The sequence below is a fragment of the Haliotis rubra genome, unplaced genomic scaffold, assembly GCF_003918875.1.
Source record: "Haliotis rubra isolate DU_JTF1 unplaced genomic scaffold, ASM391887v1 Scf639, whole genome shotgun sequence".
NCBI classification, from domain to species: Eukaryota; Metazoa; Mollusca; class Gastropoda; order Lepetellida; family Haliotidae; genus Haliotis; species Haliotis rubra.
The window spans coordinates 45,364-64,211 of record NW_025767345.1 but is presented as its reverse complement, the minus strand read 5'-3'; the positions used below and the strand labels follow the sequence as shown (position 1 = coordinate 64,211).

Genomic DNA, 18,848 nt, shown 5'->3' with positions numbered 1-18,848 from the left:
AGGATATTTAAATAGCGCACATATCCAGGCAACTAGTGCATGCTCAAGGCGCTGAAAATTTAGAAGCAGTATTCTATACCAATGCAATATATTGCGACAAAATTTGAAAGCGTTTGCTTAAATAGCAATTATTGTAACAATCAGCGGCGAGAGATTAAACACATTTTACGCTGTTTTGTTTGTTTTCACAAAAATGTGTGCAATATTATCAAATAAATCCTGTTTTGGCGAACATTATTATTTACACAAAAATACAACCATTTATGCATCATTAGATTTTACATCATTATGTTTGTTTTCAGGATAAGCTGTGTACAATATTTTCCAATAAATATTTTTAGGGCTAGCATGATTATTTTACACCAAAATGAATCATTTTTCGAATCAACTTCAAATTCTTTTCATTGATTAATTGCATGTAAATTTATTTTATTTAAAAATTAAATCTATGACCCATGAGAAAACGTAGAGAAAGACATAGATTGTTACATGATCTCTTGACATGAGAGTATCAAAGGAAACTATCAAACTATTGTCACCATAAGGCAGATAACCTTATAACACAGCAGAATATTGGGACAAAGTTTAATCCAAGTCATCGTCAAAAGGTGATCCAAGAAAGCAAATGCAATTTAAAAAATAAAAATAAATGACGACAAAAAAAGAAAAAAATTATAATATGTATCGCAGAATGCACCTGTGAAAATATTGTCACTGCAACAACGCTGACAGGAGCATGTTTGAAATGTCGGAGGAAATGTATTTAAAACATGATGAATGCCTGGCCGAGCGTGTTTTGTTGACAGAAATCAATAACACAAATAGTGCTTAACACATGACATTTGGCAAAAACAGTGAGAATTTGTTATAAATTATTTTCAGTAAAGGTTGAAATATTTCATTTCTCTAAACTCGCAATTACTTTTTCGGAATTAATTAAATCAAATGTTATTTGACCCATTTTCATCCTCAATGTTGAATTTCAACAGTATTAAATTCTGTTATTAGAATTTCACTCCAGTACAACTGAACTGAGTTTTGGAGCAAGGTGACATCATCCTCTGTAATCCAGGGAATAGTGTCTTCATTCAGTTAACATAAACACCCTGGGCACATTCTCTGGGTTATGACTCGCTAAGTCTCTATCATTCAGTCTACTCTTGTGAGTGAAAGCATCTCACAGGAGCTTTTTGTCTGTTTTAGTAACAGATATTTGTCCCAAAAAACATTAGAGAAGTAAAAAAATGTTAATTTTCAATTGAAATGTGTTTCACTATTCATCAAGAAGTCATGTTGACAGCGAACAAGGAAAAAATCGGACATGAGAGAAAGTGAGAAACAATTTCAGAATTACCTCCCTTGAATTAACAATATGTCTAATTTTGTCAAAGTTATATTTCGAACTTTTTAAGATACATTTTCAACAATCTTTAACAGTAACAATAAACAATTTTTGAAAATTTAGTTTCCTTTTTTATTTTTTGAGGGAGATAAAACACTGCTTTTCAATTTTCTATTGAACAAAACACCTGGTGTAATGGGTTTAGGGTATTGACTACAACAGAGTGAAGACACACTGGAAGATGGAGGATGATGGAGGAAGATGGAGGAAGATGGACCTATATGTCCTGTAAGCGTTGCGGCACCTGACAGCGTATGGTCGAGCATCTAGTTACCAACACTCACCCATCCATGCTGTAAATGCAAGCAGTCAATATGGTCAAAGGTTAATGAATCTCACACCTCTTCCACTAGGAATGGATCTCACTTAGAGAAACGCATTAATATTAGGTTGGTTTGTTTGCCACTCTAAGCACTTTTCCAGCTGTACAATATCATGACATGCTTCAACCAAATCCTCCACTAGGAACACATCTTGCTTAACTAAACACATTCATAATGAGGTTATTGTTTAAGGGCACCCTGCACACATAGGCGCCCGACTCTGATATATATGTATGACCTATATGTATAAGATATAAGAAAGGTGAGTCAGTAAATCAGAACGAAGTCAGGACATATGCCTGGAAGTAAACAAATCTCGAGCTACATACCCGCACCGAATAGTAGAGTGAGTGTCTGATTGGATAGCGTCTTCTTTTTTTCCCACCTCTTTTAACGTGCAACTATATTATCCAAATCAGAGACTCGCTCTACCATTTGGTGTGGGTCTGTAGCCTGAGATTTGTTTACTTCCGGGCATATGTCCTGACATCGTCCGAGTATGGACGGCAAAATTATTGAAAGCTTTAAATGGGAATAAAATCACCAGGTTTGTGATACGCAAGGTACTTTACAGAGGTCAACTGAGTAGAAATTGTGCAGTTTATTCAACGGTCAAAGCTATGGAAGCGTTTGTCAGACCGAAACAGAGCTGAGCCGAGCCGGGCCGCCATTTTGTTTCCATTTACTGACACACCTTCTTATATCTTATACATATAGGTCATACTTATAAATATATCAGAGTCGGGTGCCTATGACTGCACAATATTCCAGCTATATGGCGGCAGTCTGTAAATAATCAAGTCTGGACCAGACAATCCAGTGATTGACATCATGATATGTTTTTTGTTTAACGCTGCACTCTGCAATTTTCCAGCTAGATGACGTCAGTCTGTAAATATTTGAGCCTGGACTGGGCGATCCAGTGATTGACATCATGAGCATCGATCTACGCAATTGGGATACAATGACATGTGTCGACCAAGTCTGTGAGTCTGGATTTGAATGGGAATATTTAACATGAAGATTTATTTGTGAACATCAAATTCAAAATTTACACCAAAATGAAATATGCAACCCTCAGCCCCCCTATCAGGTTGTCCTCTCTTTTTGGATATAATTATCCCTTATTGGACCTAACATTAAATGGCCCAGCTTGCCCAAATTGCTAACTACGCACAATGTCAGAAAGCTCTGATACCCTCCAACTGCCCATATGACTCCAGGGATGACAACTTCTTGCGTATAATGTATGCATGTAACCATTTATAATTGAATGTGAAAAATTAGAGACCCGTAAATTGTGATTATATACCTCTGAATGACTATAAATTAACCAATCACAATCCAGTATTTAATATTGTCATGGTGGAATTGATATAATGACTTGAATAAATTATTATTATTGTGCTAATTTTTGCGCCTAGAATCCAACACGATGCTGCTCTCTGGCGTTGCATTATTACCCTGACGGAATTGTACTTTCAAAGCCGCTACTAAGCGCTTAGCGTGACCGTATAGGTCTGTACATCTGCTTCTCAGGTACCCATTTTGAACAGCTGGGTGGACTGAGTGCCATGTGGACGAAGTGCCTTGCCCAGGGACATAACACAGTATCAGACCCAGGTCACACATTTTGGTGTCTGCACTGGGATTCGAACCCCGGGTCTTTGGCATTGGAGGTCAGCATGCTAACCACTACACCACCATGCTCAACCTATGTTTATGTTACATGGCTGGTGGGTAGCCTAGTGGTTAAAGCGTCACTCGTCATGCCAAAGACCCGGGTTCGATTCCCCACATGGGTACAGTGTGTGAAGCCCATATCTGGTGTCCCCCATCGTGATATTGCTTGAATATTGCTAAAAGCGACATAACACTAAAAACTCACTCACTCACTCATGTTTCGGGTTTTCGGATGGTTGAGAACACCAATTCTTTACTTGATCCTCAGACGAACAATTGTAAAACATGTCATCAACTTATTCAAGACAATTTTATCTGAACCACAAGTCCTCATACGAGTATTTACAATGTCTCTGTGACGCATCCCATCTTGTCATAAAGAGAGTAGACACTAGTGTTGTTCCGATTACTTGAAATACCGGTAATTGAAGATTGGTCGCAGTGACCAAACAACTAAGCAATCAATCATCAAACACAAACGATTTTGGAACTACAGTTTTAGTGTTTGAAACACTTGACAATAGAACATATCTTAGAAGTTGTCAGGGTGGTTAACATGTTTAATTCTCAGAAAACTCACTTCACTTACTGAAATGGCATGACTGAATATTTCTTGAAGACTCCAGGGAGTTTATGTTCATGGTGTATTAGTCTTTACTTTAAAGTAGCAACTTGCATCATTTTAGACTGGATATGAAATTTGCAAATGCAATTTGCCCAGTTTCTAAATACAACCAAAAACAGAGAACCACGTTATACTTATCTGCAATAATAACCTGAATAGGAAAATCTGAAAAATTATGCTAACCAATTATTTTCTATGACTGCGCGTTGGTAATGAAGTCCAATCAACTGTGAGATTTCAACAATTCCAAACACAAGTAAACACTGCCCACCAATCAATTCCAAAAGCATAAAAAAGGGTCGGTGGGGTAGCCTAGTGGTTAAAGCGTTGGCTCGTCACGCCGAGGACCCGGGTTCGAATCCCCACATGGGTACAATGTGTGAAGCCCATTTCTGGTGTTCCCCCGCCGTGATGTTGCTGGAATATTGCTAAAAGCGGCGTAAAACCAAAACTCAGTCAGTCAGTCAGTCAAAAGCATAAAATCCTTGGTACTAATAGACCATGTTAGCAATATTCTACTTAATCCGTAAGTGACACATAAATCTATTCAGAACTCAAAAGATCTTCACACAGGTGTTTCGCATCAGAGTATCTGTTTAAATGAAATTCCAAACAAGTAAGATAGAAATATACTGTGCTATAAAACTGGGCCACACACATAACCTACTTTGCAACACACTGGTTAGAGAAAACTGTAGTTATAGTTCCGTCTCCTACTCTCGTGGGTTTCCTATTCTCACGGTAAATATCGCTGATGCGCGAGACCTAGCAGTTGTTTACCTTGCCGACCGGTATCTAGGAAGTGGTCCAAGTCTGCGGGAGATCAAAATCTTGCAACGCAGGAATATTGGTGAGCTTATACAAATTTGGACGTATCATAACTTTTCCTTGCCATTTCCGGTAGGATTGCTCTTCCATAACATTCCATAACGTGACTTCTTCGTAATGCCGCGAGAATGGGAGAAGCCTCATTTGGTGGAAGGCGGATGGCACTGTTTATGACCGGGCTCATGAGTGGTAATACACCTGATGGATCTAGCAACTGATAGATGCAGATGTTTGAGGAGAAGGTCTTTCATTTAAAAACAACAAGCATTCATCTCATAAGAATTGTTTGTGTTATTTTTCAGCCAATATCAGTAAGTACCGCGAGAATAGGAAAGGCCTTCTTAATAAGCTCATCTTATCTAAACCTAGTCTGAATCACATGTCTGATAAGCAGGGTACGCTACTTTACGGATAACAACTTCCATCGTTTAGTATGATGTGACTTCTTGGTATAGATTTGTATAGTATTGTCAAGCACGCTTGCTCTAATAACGGTATAAGAATCTAAACCGAAATACTGCATGATAAAACAATAAAGAAGTTGTTATCCGTAAAGCGTCCTACCTTGTTATTATTTATCAACTTCTAAAATGCCAGTTAAACAGAACATCTTTGTTTATCAATTTATCAAAGAAATGTTAAAATATCATGAAATCAAACTTATTGGAATCCTGAATGAATATGTCCTGAAAATTTGAAAAATGAATTCAAATCTAAACAGTCACTAAAAAGAATTCACATTAACTGTCTAAAAATAAACAATTGACAGTGCTGCAGTGAGAGGTGTGGGTTCATGTTCTAAGGGAGATAACTCTACCTTGCTTCTCTCCAGCTGGGGCTGGTGGTCGTTCAAACAGAGCGATGTTGGCCGAGCTGAAGAAGAGGATGTTGATGAAGCCGCCCACGTCACCCCAGGCCAGGATTGACTCGTTCACATTGTTGGGGTTGGACCTGTCAAGTCAGAATCATCATACAGATCTCTGTCTTCAACTCATCAAAGAATTAAGCCTCAAGTCTCAGTCATTTGTTCATGTTTACATCACAAGGGATAAATATTTCCCTGCGAAAACAGGTGAGTGCCTGTATGAGTGTATTTGGAAGGGTCTGTGTGTCTGTTTCAGTGTCTGATTGTCTGGGATACCAGTTGTCCAGAAACAGTGGTGTGCCTGAGTGCCAATGTGTCTATGTGCCTGAGTGTCTGTGTCCGAGTGCCTGTGTGTCTGACCATCTGTGTCTGTGTGCCTGAGTGCATGAGCACCGGTGTGTCTGAGTGCATTAGAGCCTGTGTCTGAGTGCATTTGTGCCCATGTCTGAGTGCATATAAGTGTGTGTCTGCCTCTGAACGTCTGTGTATCTGAAAGGCTGTGTCTGAGTGCATTAGTGCCTCTGTCTGAGTGTGCGTCTGTGTGTTTGAGCATCTGCATCTGAGTGTCTGCATGTGACTGTCTGTGTATCTGAGTGCCTGAGTGTGTCAGAGCGTCTATGTGCCCGAGTGTCTGCATCTGAGTGCCTTAGGGTGTGTCTGTGTCTGAGAGTGTGTGTGTGTGTCTGTGTGAGTGCCCGTGTGTCTGTGATTGAGTGCCTGTGTGTGTCTGTGTGTGAGTGCCCGTGTGTGAGTGCCCATGTGTGTCTGTGATTGAGTGCCTGTGTGAGTGCCCGTGTGTGAGTGCCCGTGTGTAAGTGCTGTGTGTGAGTGCCGGTGTGTCTGTGATTGAGTGCCCGTGTGTCTGTGATTGAGTGCCTCTGTGTGTCTCTGTGTGTGAGTGCCTGTGTGTGTCTCAGTGTGAGTGCCTGTGTGTGAGTGCCTGAGTGTAGTTACCAGTAGTCCAGACACAGCGGTGTGAAGGGCAGGTCCTGTACTTTGTACTGACAGTTGAACTCGATCTTACTGCTCAGGTCATAGATGGCTGAAACAACAACACAAACTGTCAGCTCATAGATGGCTGAAACAACAACACAAACTGCTCAGGTCATAGATGGCTGAAACAACAACACAAACTGCTCAGGTCATAGATGGTTGAAACAACAAACACAAACTGTCAGGTCATAGATGGCTGAAACAACAAACACAAACTGTCAGGTCATAGATAGCTGAAACAACAAACACAAACTGCTCAGGTCATAGATGGCTGAAACAACAAACACAAACTGCTCAGGTCATCGATGGCTGAAACAACAAACACAAACTGCTCAGGTCATAGATGGCTGAAACAACAAACACAAACTGCTCAGGTCATAGATGGCTGAAACAACAAACACAAACTGCTCAGGTCACAGATGGCTGAAACAACAACACAAACTGCTCAGCTCATAGATGGCTGTAACAACAAACACAAACTGCTCAGGTCATAGATGGCTGAAACAACAACACAAACTGTCAGGTCATAGATGGCTGAACCAACAAACACAAACTGTTCAGGTCATAGATAGCTGAAACAACAAACACAAACTGCTCAGGTCATAGAGCACCGACACTGTGAAGGTAAAACCAACACCGGAAAGGTAAAACCAACACTGGAAAGATAAAACTAAGAGCATAAAACTCACAGCATTTGAAACAAGATTCAACACTCATACCTTATGGGATAAACTAAGGGCTAGTCACCGAAATTAACATATTTTAGAGAAACACAGTTACTAAATTATATACATGAAAAACAAAAAAAGGAGCACAGTTACTTTCTTCATGTTCAACAATTGTGGTAATTTAGACTTGCCACATATTCTAGGCTTTCCTGGGTGGTAGGACGATGCTCATGATGTTGATCACTGGATTATTATCTGCACTGTGATGTCATTATAACCCATAAATACTGTTGATCACTGGATTGTCTGGTCCAGACTCGAATATTTACAGACCGCTGCCATATAGCTGAATCATTGCTGAATGTGGTGTAAAACTAAACTCACTCACTCTAGGACTGCATGGGGTATATTGGTTCCTGGGATTGTATGACAGATGGTTATGGTAGATGGTACTCTGACCAATAGTAGTCATGAAAAACAAAAACCCCAAGTGTTTGCCACTGATATGGCAATGTCCCCCGCCGCTAAAGAATGGAATGTCTATATTTACTACTTTTTATTTTTTGGTCACATACAAGATGCCTGAAATGACTGGTGTCTGCATAATCACCCAATGTAGGCTGTCAACATAATTGAAAACATTGGATGCAATGTTTTATGAAATATCGCGTTTAAATAAGTCTGAAAAGCAGTCAAAGTGTCATGATGACATTGAAAATAAGGTCAAGGTCACCCAAATAAAGGTGTCTGCATAATTCCCCCAATGTAGGCTGTCACCAAATTTGAAGACATTGGGTACAACAGTCCACGAGATAACGCGTTAACAAGTGTTAAAAGTGTGCAAAGAGTCGTGGTGACCTTGAAGATGAGGTCAAGGTCACCCAAATAAACTGGTGTCTGCATAATCCCCCCAAAGTAGGCTGTCACCAAATTTGAAGACATTGGGTAGAACAGTCCATTAGATGTCGCGTCACCAAGAGTTTGAAAAGAGTTCTAAGTGTCATGGTGACATTGAAAATAAGGTCAAGGTCACCCAAATAAACTGGTGTCTGCATAATCCCCCAATGTAGACTGTCACCAAATTTGAAGATTCTGGGTACAAAAGTCCACGAGATATCACGTTAACAAGAGTTTGAAAAGTGGCCAAAGTGTCGTGCTGACCTTCAAAATAAGGTCAAGGTCACCCAAATAAAATTGTTGTCTGCGTAATCCCCAAATGTAAGCTGTCACCAAATCTGAAGACATTGGGTACATCAGTTCATGAGATATCGTGTTAACAAGAATCAAGACGTACGTATGGACGCCGCTGAACACAAAGACCCTGTTCCACGTTGCGGCATAGGACAATTATTCATAGTGGCCTCTATTGGTACATGGAATGCTTCTGTTTTTGTCTTACCTTGGGGTTGTGGGGGTAGCAGAGTGGTTAAAGCATTCGCTCATCATGCTTTAGATCTGGGTTCGATTTCCCAGATGGGCACGATATGTGATGCCCATGTCCCCCGCAATGATATCGCTTAAAATATTGCTAAAAGTGTCGTAAATCTATACTCACTCACTCACCCACCCATGCACTTACTCACTTACACACTCACTCATATCTCACCTATTTCCTTGCTGGTGAAGGCGAGAGCTATCTTGTTGATGTTCTGGAGAGGCACAAAGTGAGTGACCCATAAGTCCCTCGCCTTACACGAGTCAGTGCCAGTCTTGATGGTGCGTTGACTGCGAAGGTCCATTCCCCACATGGAGATTGTCCCTTCCTGGAAACAAGGAATTATGGGTAGCAAAGAGAGGTAATTAAGGTTGACCACTATCATGTAATATGCACCTGTAGGTCGATGCCCAAAATAGATATTGACCCTTGCTGGAAACAAGGAATTGTGGGTAGTAAAGGGAAGTAATCAAGGACAATAAGCATTTAAAATACCAATTCAAATCCAAGTAACCACAGAATTATTGAACCTTATTGCTAAGACTGTCTAGATCAATTACACAGTTCATACCCCCTGAACTCTTCCCCCTTTTGATTATTCCGGGATCTGCCTATGTGTTAATAATCGAGACTGGACCAGACAATCCAGTGATCAACAGCATGAGCATGGATCTATGCAGTTGAGATACAATGACGAGTCTGACCACCCGATCCAGAGTTAGCCGCCTCTTATGACAAGCATGGGTTACTGAAGATCAATTCTAACCCGGATCTTCACGGATGTCAGGTAGACTACAGATTGTCTCAGTGTACAAGAGAACTTGATGCTTACCTTGCTAATGGCGATGTATCTGTGGGTGTTCTTGAAGTAGGCAACTCGCTGTATGACGTCCTTGTGGGGGCTGGTATAAACATACAGGTGAATACATTATTAATACATTAATAAAGTGGCAGGCACCACTTTTAGCAATATTCCATCAGATTTACAACAGGGAGAACACTAGATATATATGGGATTCAAACTCTGGAGTAGTAAGTGACAAGCGAACGCTAAGGTCAAGGTCACCCAAATCACTTGGTGTCTGTGTTATCCCAAAATGTAGGCTGTCACCAAATTTGAAGACATTGGCACAACAGTTCATGAGATATCACGTTAACAAGTGTTTGAAAAGTGGTCAAAGTGTTGTGGTGACCTTGAAAATAAGGTCAAGGTCACCCAAGTTGACTGGTGTCTGGGTAATCCCCCAATGTAGACTGTCACCAAATTTGAAGACATTTGGTACAACAGTTCATGAGATATCACATTAACAAGAATCGGGATGTACGTACAGACGCCGCTGAATACATAGACCCTGTTCCACGTTGCGGCAGGGGACAATAAACTAGTCCTTCTAGAAAATGGTCACTATTTTCAGACATGTGGCTGAGTGTAACCCTGACGATTTGTGGTGGCTCAGCCGACAGCCAGCACCTCCACGCCCACCCCATAACTGACATTCTACCAGAGGTGTATAACGAAATTATAATAGCTCTAAATTTGATTTAAAACCGAATGCGTTCACACATCAACGAGTTTGGTTTTAAATCAAATTTAGAGCTATAATAATTTCGTTATATACCTCCGATTTCCCAACACAGTATGTTATCTCCTAATTAACAGGGACACAGATCTAGTGGTGGTCCGATGAATTGAAATAATCAAAGATTGGTCGTAGTGACTAAACGACCAAGCACATCGATCATGTTTTCTCATAATCGAACACAAACAATTCTGGAAGACTTGTTTTCATCAACAATATTTTTCACATGGTTGGTTTTGTCTGTTACATTTCATAAGCACTACAAGCTCGTTTCAAGTCACGATTGAACTTACGGTATCTTAAAGATTCCAAGAAATGTATGTTCCTAACATACTAGTCATCCTTCAAAGATGTGCAATTTTGCACAAAAAAACCCAAAAGAACTACTTGTTTTTTACCTTATTTTTGTGTTCATTAACAAACTTCATAAATGATGCTAACCAATTATTTTCGATGATTGATCGGTAGTAATGAACCAATCATCAATTATGAGATTTGAACCAATTCCCAACACTACACCGATCTGTGTTACTTGAGTTTGTGCGTACCTCGGCAGAGACTTGAGATCCCGCCACTGGGGCACCTGCGTGGACTTAACACGGTCGTCTCTCTCGTAGAACTCCAGCAGCATGTGCGACGCGAACTTGTCCCAGTCGACCGTCCCCTCACGCGTCACATCTATCTTGTCAAACAGCTCTGCATACTGAAACACACAAACACTCTCCACTTGACTGAAGTAGCAATGAAATCCCAACTTCTCATCATCTCAGCTTACATCCTGTAACGGGACTGATCGGGAAATCAGATGTGTCATATGAAGACCCCTACAACGGGACTGATCGGGAAATCAGATGTGTCATATGAAGACCCCTACAACGGGACTGATCGGGAAATCAGATGTGTCATATGAAGACCCCTACAACGGGACTGATCGGGAAATCAGATGTGTCATATGAAGACCCCTACAACGGGACTGATCGGGAAATCAGATGTGTCATATGAAGACCCCTACAACGGGACTGATCGGGAAATCAGATGTGTCATATGAAGACCCCTACAACGGGACTGATCGGGAAATCAGATGTGTCATATGAAGACCCCTACAACGGGACTGATCGGGAAATCAGATGTGTCATATGAAGACCCCTACAACGGGACTGATCGGGAAATCAGATGTGTCATATGAAGACCCCTACAACGGGACTGATCGGGAAATCAGATGTGTCATATGAAGACCCCTACAACGGGACTGATCGGGAAATCAGATGTGTCATATGAAGACCCCTACAACGGGACTGATCGGGAAATCAGATGTGTCATATGAAGACCCCTACAACGGGACTGATCGGGAAATCAGATGTGTCATATGAAGACCCCTAATTTCTAAGGGGCGGTGGGGTAGCCTAGTGGTTAAAGCGTTGGCTCGTCACGACGAAGACCTGGGTTCGAATCCCCACATGGGTAAAATGTGTGAAGCCCATTTCTGTTGTCCCCTGCCGTGATGTTGCTGGAATATTGCTAAAAGCGCCGTAAAACCAAACTCAGTCAGTCAGTAATTTCTAAGAAGGATAATCCGGATGCATATACAAATTTAGATAATGCCAAGTCTCAGTTTTTAAAAAGTTCATGTATATCTTTGATTGGGACTCTGTTGCTAAAGCAGTCTTAGAGATACGATGATTGTATGTATGGGAGATAAGATCACCTTACTGTCATGATGGTTTTCTAAGCAGGAGAAATTTACCACTTCTCTCGATCCCTTCCTGAGCAGGAGAAACACTAACCTCTTCTCTCGATCCCTTCCCGAGCAGGAGAGACACTTACCTCTTCTCTCGATCCCTTCCTGAGCAGGAGAGACAGAGCTTCACAGAACTGTGCCTTGTTAAGACTGAGACGGTTGTCATAACCCTCGCCCTCCATCTGTAGACAAACACAAAACATGTCATTCACCGCCGCATGTCATTCACCATCATGTCATTCACAGTCACATGTCACATGTCAGTCACTATTACATGTCACATGTCAGTCACCATACCAGCAGAGCCGGCAGACAGCGGGAAGGGCGTGGACAGACCAGCAGAAGAGGCAAACCAGGGACTTAAAGGGACGAACTGACCAGCCAATCCAGCCATCTACTGCCCAAGTGTCAACTTCACCTCGTTGCCTTCCACTGGTAGTCTCTGTCGGACTCTGCAACTTGTGTACTAAGTGTTCCCCCTATCTTACAAGTATACTCAAGAAATAAAGCTAACATCCTTTGACGTTGCGCCTTGTGTTATCTCAAGCCCACCTCCTGGAGGTGTTACAAGGGTTTGCTGAGCCTGGTTTTAATCAAACAGCTAAAAAAAAACATCATGTAGCTTGAAAATTGTAGAGCTCGGCGGCATTGAACAAACAAGCAAACAAATCGATATCCTAAAGCATAAACTGCTGAGTGCCAATAAACCATCTGTTGTATACAGAGATGAGGAGGCCTACCATGAAGTTTCCCTGCAGGCTCTCCAAGTCCTTCATGTTCAGTCTGTTCTCCAGCTTCTGATCCTGGGGAATGGCCCTCCTGTAACCATGGCAACACATCAATGATTACAAGAACCGGACAATTACACAGCAATCACCAGAGTCACTTCCAGAAAGTGATAACAGCGTTAAGATGACAAACTTAACATAGTCGCAGAGCCATGACAGCCTTGTATAATAGGGGCTTTGAAGCGTTCCCTCATCACACCGAAGACCTGAGTTTGATTCCATATATGTGTGAAGCCCATTTCTGGTGTCCCCTGCTCTTATATTCATAGAATATTGCTAAAAGCAGCATAAAACCATATGTACATTTTAACCACTAGGCTACCCAATCACCCCTTATATCTCCTTAGTAACAGGCAAGGCAACAACAAATAACATCTTTTGCATCATATCACAAGACTGTACTCCTGCAGGGTGCGATTTAGTTTGCTTAGAAGAGATTGCATCAGGTGCAACCTGATGGATAATTTTGGTTGTTCTTTCAAAATATTGGTTGCACCCCCAAAAATCTAAGAAAATAGATATCTTACCCAATCTAAAAGAGCTAAAGAGTTACTAATGCACTGTGCAACAGATTATTTCAATTCCTTTCTTCATAATGAAACTTTCAATCAGAGAAAATCCATAATTCAGCTTTAAAAAGATTTACTGAAATAATGAACATCTTAGTTTCATTATCACTGACTGACTGAGTTTAGTTTTACGCCGCTTTTAGCAAGTTTCATTATTAACGCTGTTGCTATGATGACTTACAATGTATTGAAGCTATCAAGTTACTTGCAATGGGTGCAACCTGGTGGTAAATGTTACTTGCACCATCTAAAATTAACTTGCAAAGGTGCAACCTGTTAATGGCTAAATGGCACCCTGTCCTGAGATGACACACTTAATGGAAATGAACTCCTAATCTAATAAGGTACACTTTAAACCTATTTTCATGAAGGTTTTACCATTTATTGTCAAGTCTTGACAACCCTTCCTATAAAAAATCTACATTTACTGTTTAAAGAACCACTAAACTTTGTTTTTTGTTACTCTTTTAACCATTACATATGAAAGATTTGTGGTTAGTCTTATGCGGAACACCAAATTTATTCTTTAAAAACTTGTGGTTAATTAATACCGAGCGATTAAAAGTTGCAAAAAAGTCGCCTGCTTCCCTCTCGCCCGCCAACGAAACCGCCAGACTGGTTACACGTAACTCTGTCGCCAGAGCACTGCAGTGGCGTCATATGAGGAGCGATTTTCAGTTAGCTGTATAGAAAATGTGTAGCACGCTCATCATTTTGATGATTTCGACATCAACGGCGACATGCCGAATCGTTGCTTTGTCGATCAATTGCTCCTAGGGTCGGGCGATGGTGTCCCCATGCACAGATTTCCACAGGACCCGCAGTTCGTGCTAAATGGGTTATGTTTGTGAGTGAGAAGCGGCGTTTGTGGAAGCCTGAAACGATATCTTACTTGTGTTCAGATCGCCTTCCGCGAAAGTTAAAGAATCAAAACTACTTACTAGTTGTAGTAAAATATGCATATGATTGATGACCATAAAGATTTTCTATGACACAACTTGTAACATAACGATTTCTTCCTCGGAAGTGAGGTTGTGGTCAAAGTAACAATAATATTGTAAGTAGTATTATATTGACACCCACCTGGCTGCCACGAGAGAAATTGTTATGTTATCTGGCTTTGTCATGCAAAATCCTATTGGCCATCAATAAAATACATATTTTACTACCAGTAAAAGTAGTTTAGATTTTGTAACTTCGGTGAAAACAAACCTAAATACCATTTATCCTCAGACTGGCGGATGTTCCCGATAGAGGCCGCCATTTTTAAGAATAAAAATCTGTTAGAATTAATGAGATTATAGTTTGTTTTCATCAAGTTAGAAAATCAAGACTACTTTCTACTCAGTAGTTAAATATGTATTGGAATCATAACCAAACGGATTTTGCATGACACAACTTATAACATAACGATTTCTTCCACGGAAGGCGAGGTGGGGTCGAAGTCACAATACTGCTGCGCGATAAATTTCTTGCTACATTCCCATGGTTAATGTCCACTCACCAGTATGTAGATACTAGTCAATGTGCGTCTTTATGTTTGGTCTTATAATCCTAATTAGTTTATTATCATACTTGTATGCATATTGAAACTAAATAAAAAGCAGACGATCTGCTGATACTTATAGTGAATTTATAACAGAACTGTAATATCTAGACATTTTATAGTTTGCCAATGTGAATCATAATTCGCAGACACACACCTAGTGCATGTTGTCTGTCTCATTACACTTCACGGCGAAAACAATGATTCTGTTGAATGCTACGACAAATGAATAAAAACAAAATGAAAATATTAAATTTAAAACAGATTAAAGTTATAGGAACAATATCAGGCCATTACCTTGTTCGAGGAATGTATCCATCAATATCCACAAAACTGTTCCAAATGATGTGTCTTTTAACAGTTTAAGATACGAAAAAGTGATAAATCTTTTCAGGTATTGGTGTATAGTCTCATTGGTCACCCAAGATAGCACACCTGGCAACTAATTGCATAATGTCCGCCTTTCTATAAAAACAGTAATTAGTTAGCCAATAATGGGCAATCAATCAATGTATTGCCGGTTAATCCTTTGAAAGAAGGACGTTGTTTTTACGCAGACACCGACACGACAGAGTGTATTCAGTATAGATTAGTAAATCTACATACATAAACACTACCTTTTGACAATTCCGCTGTGTAAGATAAAAGTAATTAATCAATCAGCGTGTTATCGGTTAATCCTTTGATTGATGTTTATAATGTTGAATATTTACTCCAGACACAAGAAATGCCAAATAGGAACCTTTGTCGGGTAATTTAAGTGTGTTACCACATATTATACCTGTTATAAATTCATTAACTGACCATCAAGTGAATGATGACAAATAACATGTGTAGGTTTATACCACCTAACACGGGTTACAACAAGGGAGTATTAATTGCTGTATTGCATGCGAAAACTTATGGGCCGACACTGTTTTGAGAATACAAACAGATTTTTACATGACATGATTAAATATCGAGGTAAAAAAACACAGAAATGGGATCAATTTGGATCAGTCATTATACAAATAGGGCCCTACTGACACCAATCGATTTTGACAGAATCGTCTATGAAAACAAGTTGTAACTCAGAAACTAGGCAAAGCAGGAGACAAAATTAAATGACAGTAGATTGTGAGAACATATAGCTTTCATTTTCCACAACAATTGTCACGATTTCAGGTTTATACAAGCTTGTAAACAAGATAATTTAACCCCTAAAATGTAGATGAATTCTGCACCGGCCCTCCAAACTATTCCTCATATGACGTCATAGAGTCGCGCCGCTCTGATTGGTTGAAATTTCGTTCGCGGGTGAGAATTGTGCACTGTTGTCAAAAAGGTCGATTTAAGTCAATTAAAGGTCGAAATGAGTAGTTTTAATGACGGGGTTTCATTTATAACGATGCCAGTTAGTGATTTATGTATTTTTACCCCCTAGGGTTTATGTGACCTTTAAATTTATATACTTAAAATATGAAAACATAGAGTGAATGACTTAGGTTAGTTTAACGCCGCACCGCACTCCTAGGTTTCAGTATGTCATTTCATCTTGTGGATCCCACACCTGCTACTGACAGGTGTTGTGTACTTGTCAATGACTCGTTCCATGATTTGCAAAATGATTGACTGGTGCCATGAGAACCATTTTTATGGTTACTCATGTTTCAGGTGCATAAGGTTAGTTTAAAGTGGTGGTAGGCCTAAAGAGGGGCTACCACATTATTATTTAGCCAGGTTTATATGGATACAATTTATAAATCTACGTTTAAGTCAAGTTGTGAATTTTTGTGATCCTTATGCCTAAAAATAAAAATGTTGTGGTTCTGATTACCGGACCGACCCTTGAATTCTGGTGCCGACCCTATTTTTTTTAAGCGGAATGAATAAAATAAGCTTTCAGATACCATCGTGTTTTCCCGGCACCAACAGATATGTCATTCTGAGAGAAAGTCGACATGATAGCCGCAAGCTTGATTGAATAAACAATTACACATAGAAATAGTATTGCAATAGTTGGTCACATCAGACTATTGCTATTGCAATAGTTGGTCACATCAGACTATTGCTATTGCAATAGTTGTTTCCCCCTCAATAGACACTCCTATAAAATAGTATCAGCGTGGAATAGTGACATGTCTGTGTCAAATAATGCTTGTTCCTGTTCTGCTCATTAGCACCATGTTCAAAATGTTGATGGAACCTGCTTTATGCAAATAGAATACAACGAAACAACAGCCTTGTCCATGTATAAAATACTGTTATTTTGTTAAAGTGTTTCTCTTCTCCAACCTTAACCAATAAATCCTGGGACGATTTTGCCATGGGCGCAGTACTAAAGAGTAATCTATGATTTTTTAGGCATTGTGGGTGACTACGATGTTTGACTTCACATTGTCTACAGGCATCGTGCCATTGATGCTGCACAGAAATCGTACAGAGATCTTACGGAGACTGCACAATGATCGTGTGGTAGCCATACGATAGCCGTGCCAATATCCCACGATTGTACGATCCTTAGTTATAAAAAAACTTGTATTTACCGTACGGCATCTGTGCAATGCAACCTAATGCCTGTGGGTTTATGATTTTTTTTCAAATTAGTCAAACTTCACAACAGCATCCGTAGAATCGTTCAACAATCATACAGCCGAGCTTTGAAATAAACAAAAATAACAAATATATTTCTCACCAAATGTGATGCTTATTTTATGAAATTTCGACATTTTGATCACTTGGTAATAGTCTTTCAACAGATTTATGATCTAGACAATGCATGTGTGCTTCAGAGTTTGCTTCAAGTTTTGATAAACTTAGAAGGAAAAATCAAACTGACCCACTATAGTCTTGTGGATCTATAATGAATGTTTAAATAAAAAAAATACAGACATCTTAGCACAGTGATGGAAACTGTTTCGTGTAGGCCTACAACTGGAATGAAAATGGTTAATGTCCACTTAGTTAGAAAGAAGTAAAAAAAAATTGAAAGTTTTAATTTGTGTTTTTCTGAAGTTTTTGGGTTTTGAATATAGTAACAGTACAATTCTATCATATGAGGTAAACATATCACAGCCTGGGCACAACTGAGATAGGAAAAGTTTTCTTTATTTCACGTCGGAATAAATATTCAGGGTGGGCTTGTGATGCAGGTTACAGAAAAAATACGGACTGTACGTGTTAATGCAGTGTGATGGAATCTGTTTAATGTGCAACTGGAATGAATATTGTTAATGTATAAATTTGAAAGAAGCAATGACAGGGACAAATATTTATGCGGCGTCGTATCGGGTATATTTAGATTATTAGACCTCCACGTACCTCTCCTGTCTCTCAGGGCTTTTGCTGGAGTCCATGTCTTTAGTTGACCGAGTCGGACTCGAGTTCGTCGACATTCTCGCTGTCTCGCTCATTTTACCAAGGTACGGCTGGATATACTCCCGCCCTGATCGCTGACTACTCGTTTTCTATGGCATCTATATCCTTGAGATGATATCTACTTGGTATCAATCGCACAAGGCATGTCACACGTTGGTTTGTTTACATCGTGAGTGCTGTCGTTCTTCGCATGATGGAATAGCGGCTGTCGCCATTTGTAAAGCTTTCGTGTTGCCAGGTGCATGGAATACTATCTGTAGAACAACTATTGTTGAATATGTTTCACATTATTACATATTTGTTCTCAACGCCTAGCGTTATTTATATATACAAATTTGTTTTGTTAATAGAATATGCTAGTATATGATTATGTACTTGTCATCATATAATATCGCAAAAGATGGACTGCTGAGGTAATTACATGTGAATAATTATAACTTGTTGTGCT

At 39.9% G+C, this 18,848-nt stretch overlaps 1 protein-coding gene and 1 long non-coding RNA gene across 3 annotated transcripts in view; one reads left to right on the top strand and one right to left on the bottom strand.

Moving 5' to 3' along the window:
• LOC124256764 (WD repeat-containing protein 49-like) overlaps positions 1–18,620 on the bottom strand; it is a 152,569-nt gene extending 133,949 nt beyond the window's left edge. Inside the window, exons 1-9 of one of the 2 annotated variants that reach the window (XM_046690727.1) lie at positions 18,344–18,620; positions 12,881–12,959; positions 12,227–12,322; positions 10,951–11,105; positions 9,655–9,724; positions 8,994–9,150; positions 6,681–6,768; positions 5,679–5,812; positions 1,687–1,695 (exon numbers count right to left, since the gene is read on the bottom strand). In XM_046690727.1, the coding sequence (XP_046546683.1) occupies positions 1,687–1,695; positions 5,679–5,812; positions 6,681–6,768; positions 8,994–9,150; positions 9,655–9,724; positions 10,951–11,105; positions 12,227–12,322; positions 12,881–12,959; positions 18,344–18,435 (880 nt within the window). In that variant the 5' untranslated portion in view covers positions 18,436–18,620. The remainder of the gene's footprint in view (positions 1–1,686; positions 1,696–5,678; positions 5,813–6,680; positions 6,769–8,993; positions 9,151–9,654; positions 9,725–10,950; positions 11,106–12,226; positions 12,323–12,880; positions 12,960–18,343) is intronic. The other variant, XM_046690726.1, reaches the window with a different exon arrangement.
• On the top strand, positions 8,436–9,979 carry LOC124256766. Its single transcript, XR_006893087.1, has 2 exons — positions 8,436–8,560; positions 9,878–9,979. It is a non-coding gene; the product is annotated as an uncharacterized LOC124256766 (long non-coding RNA).
• Positions 18,621–18,848: the final 228 nt, after the last annotated feature.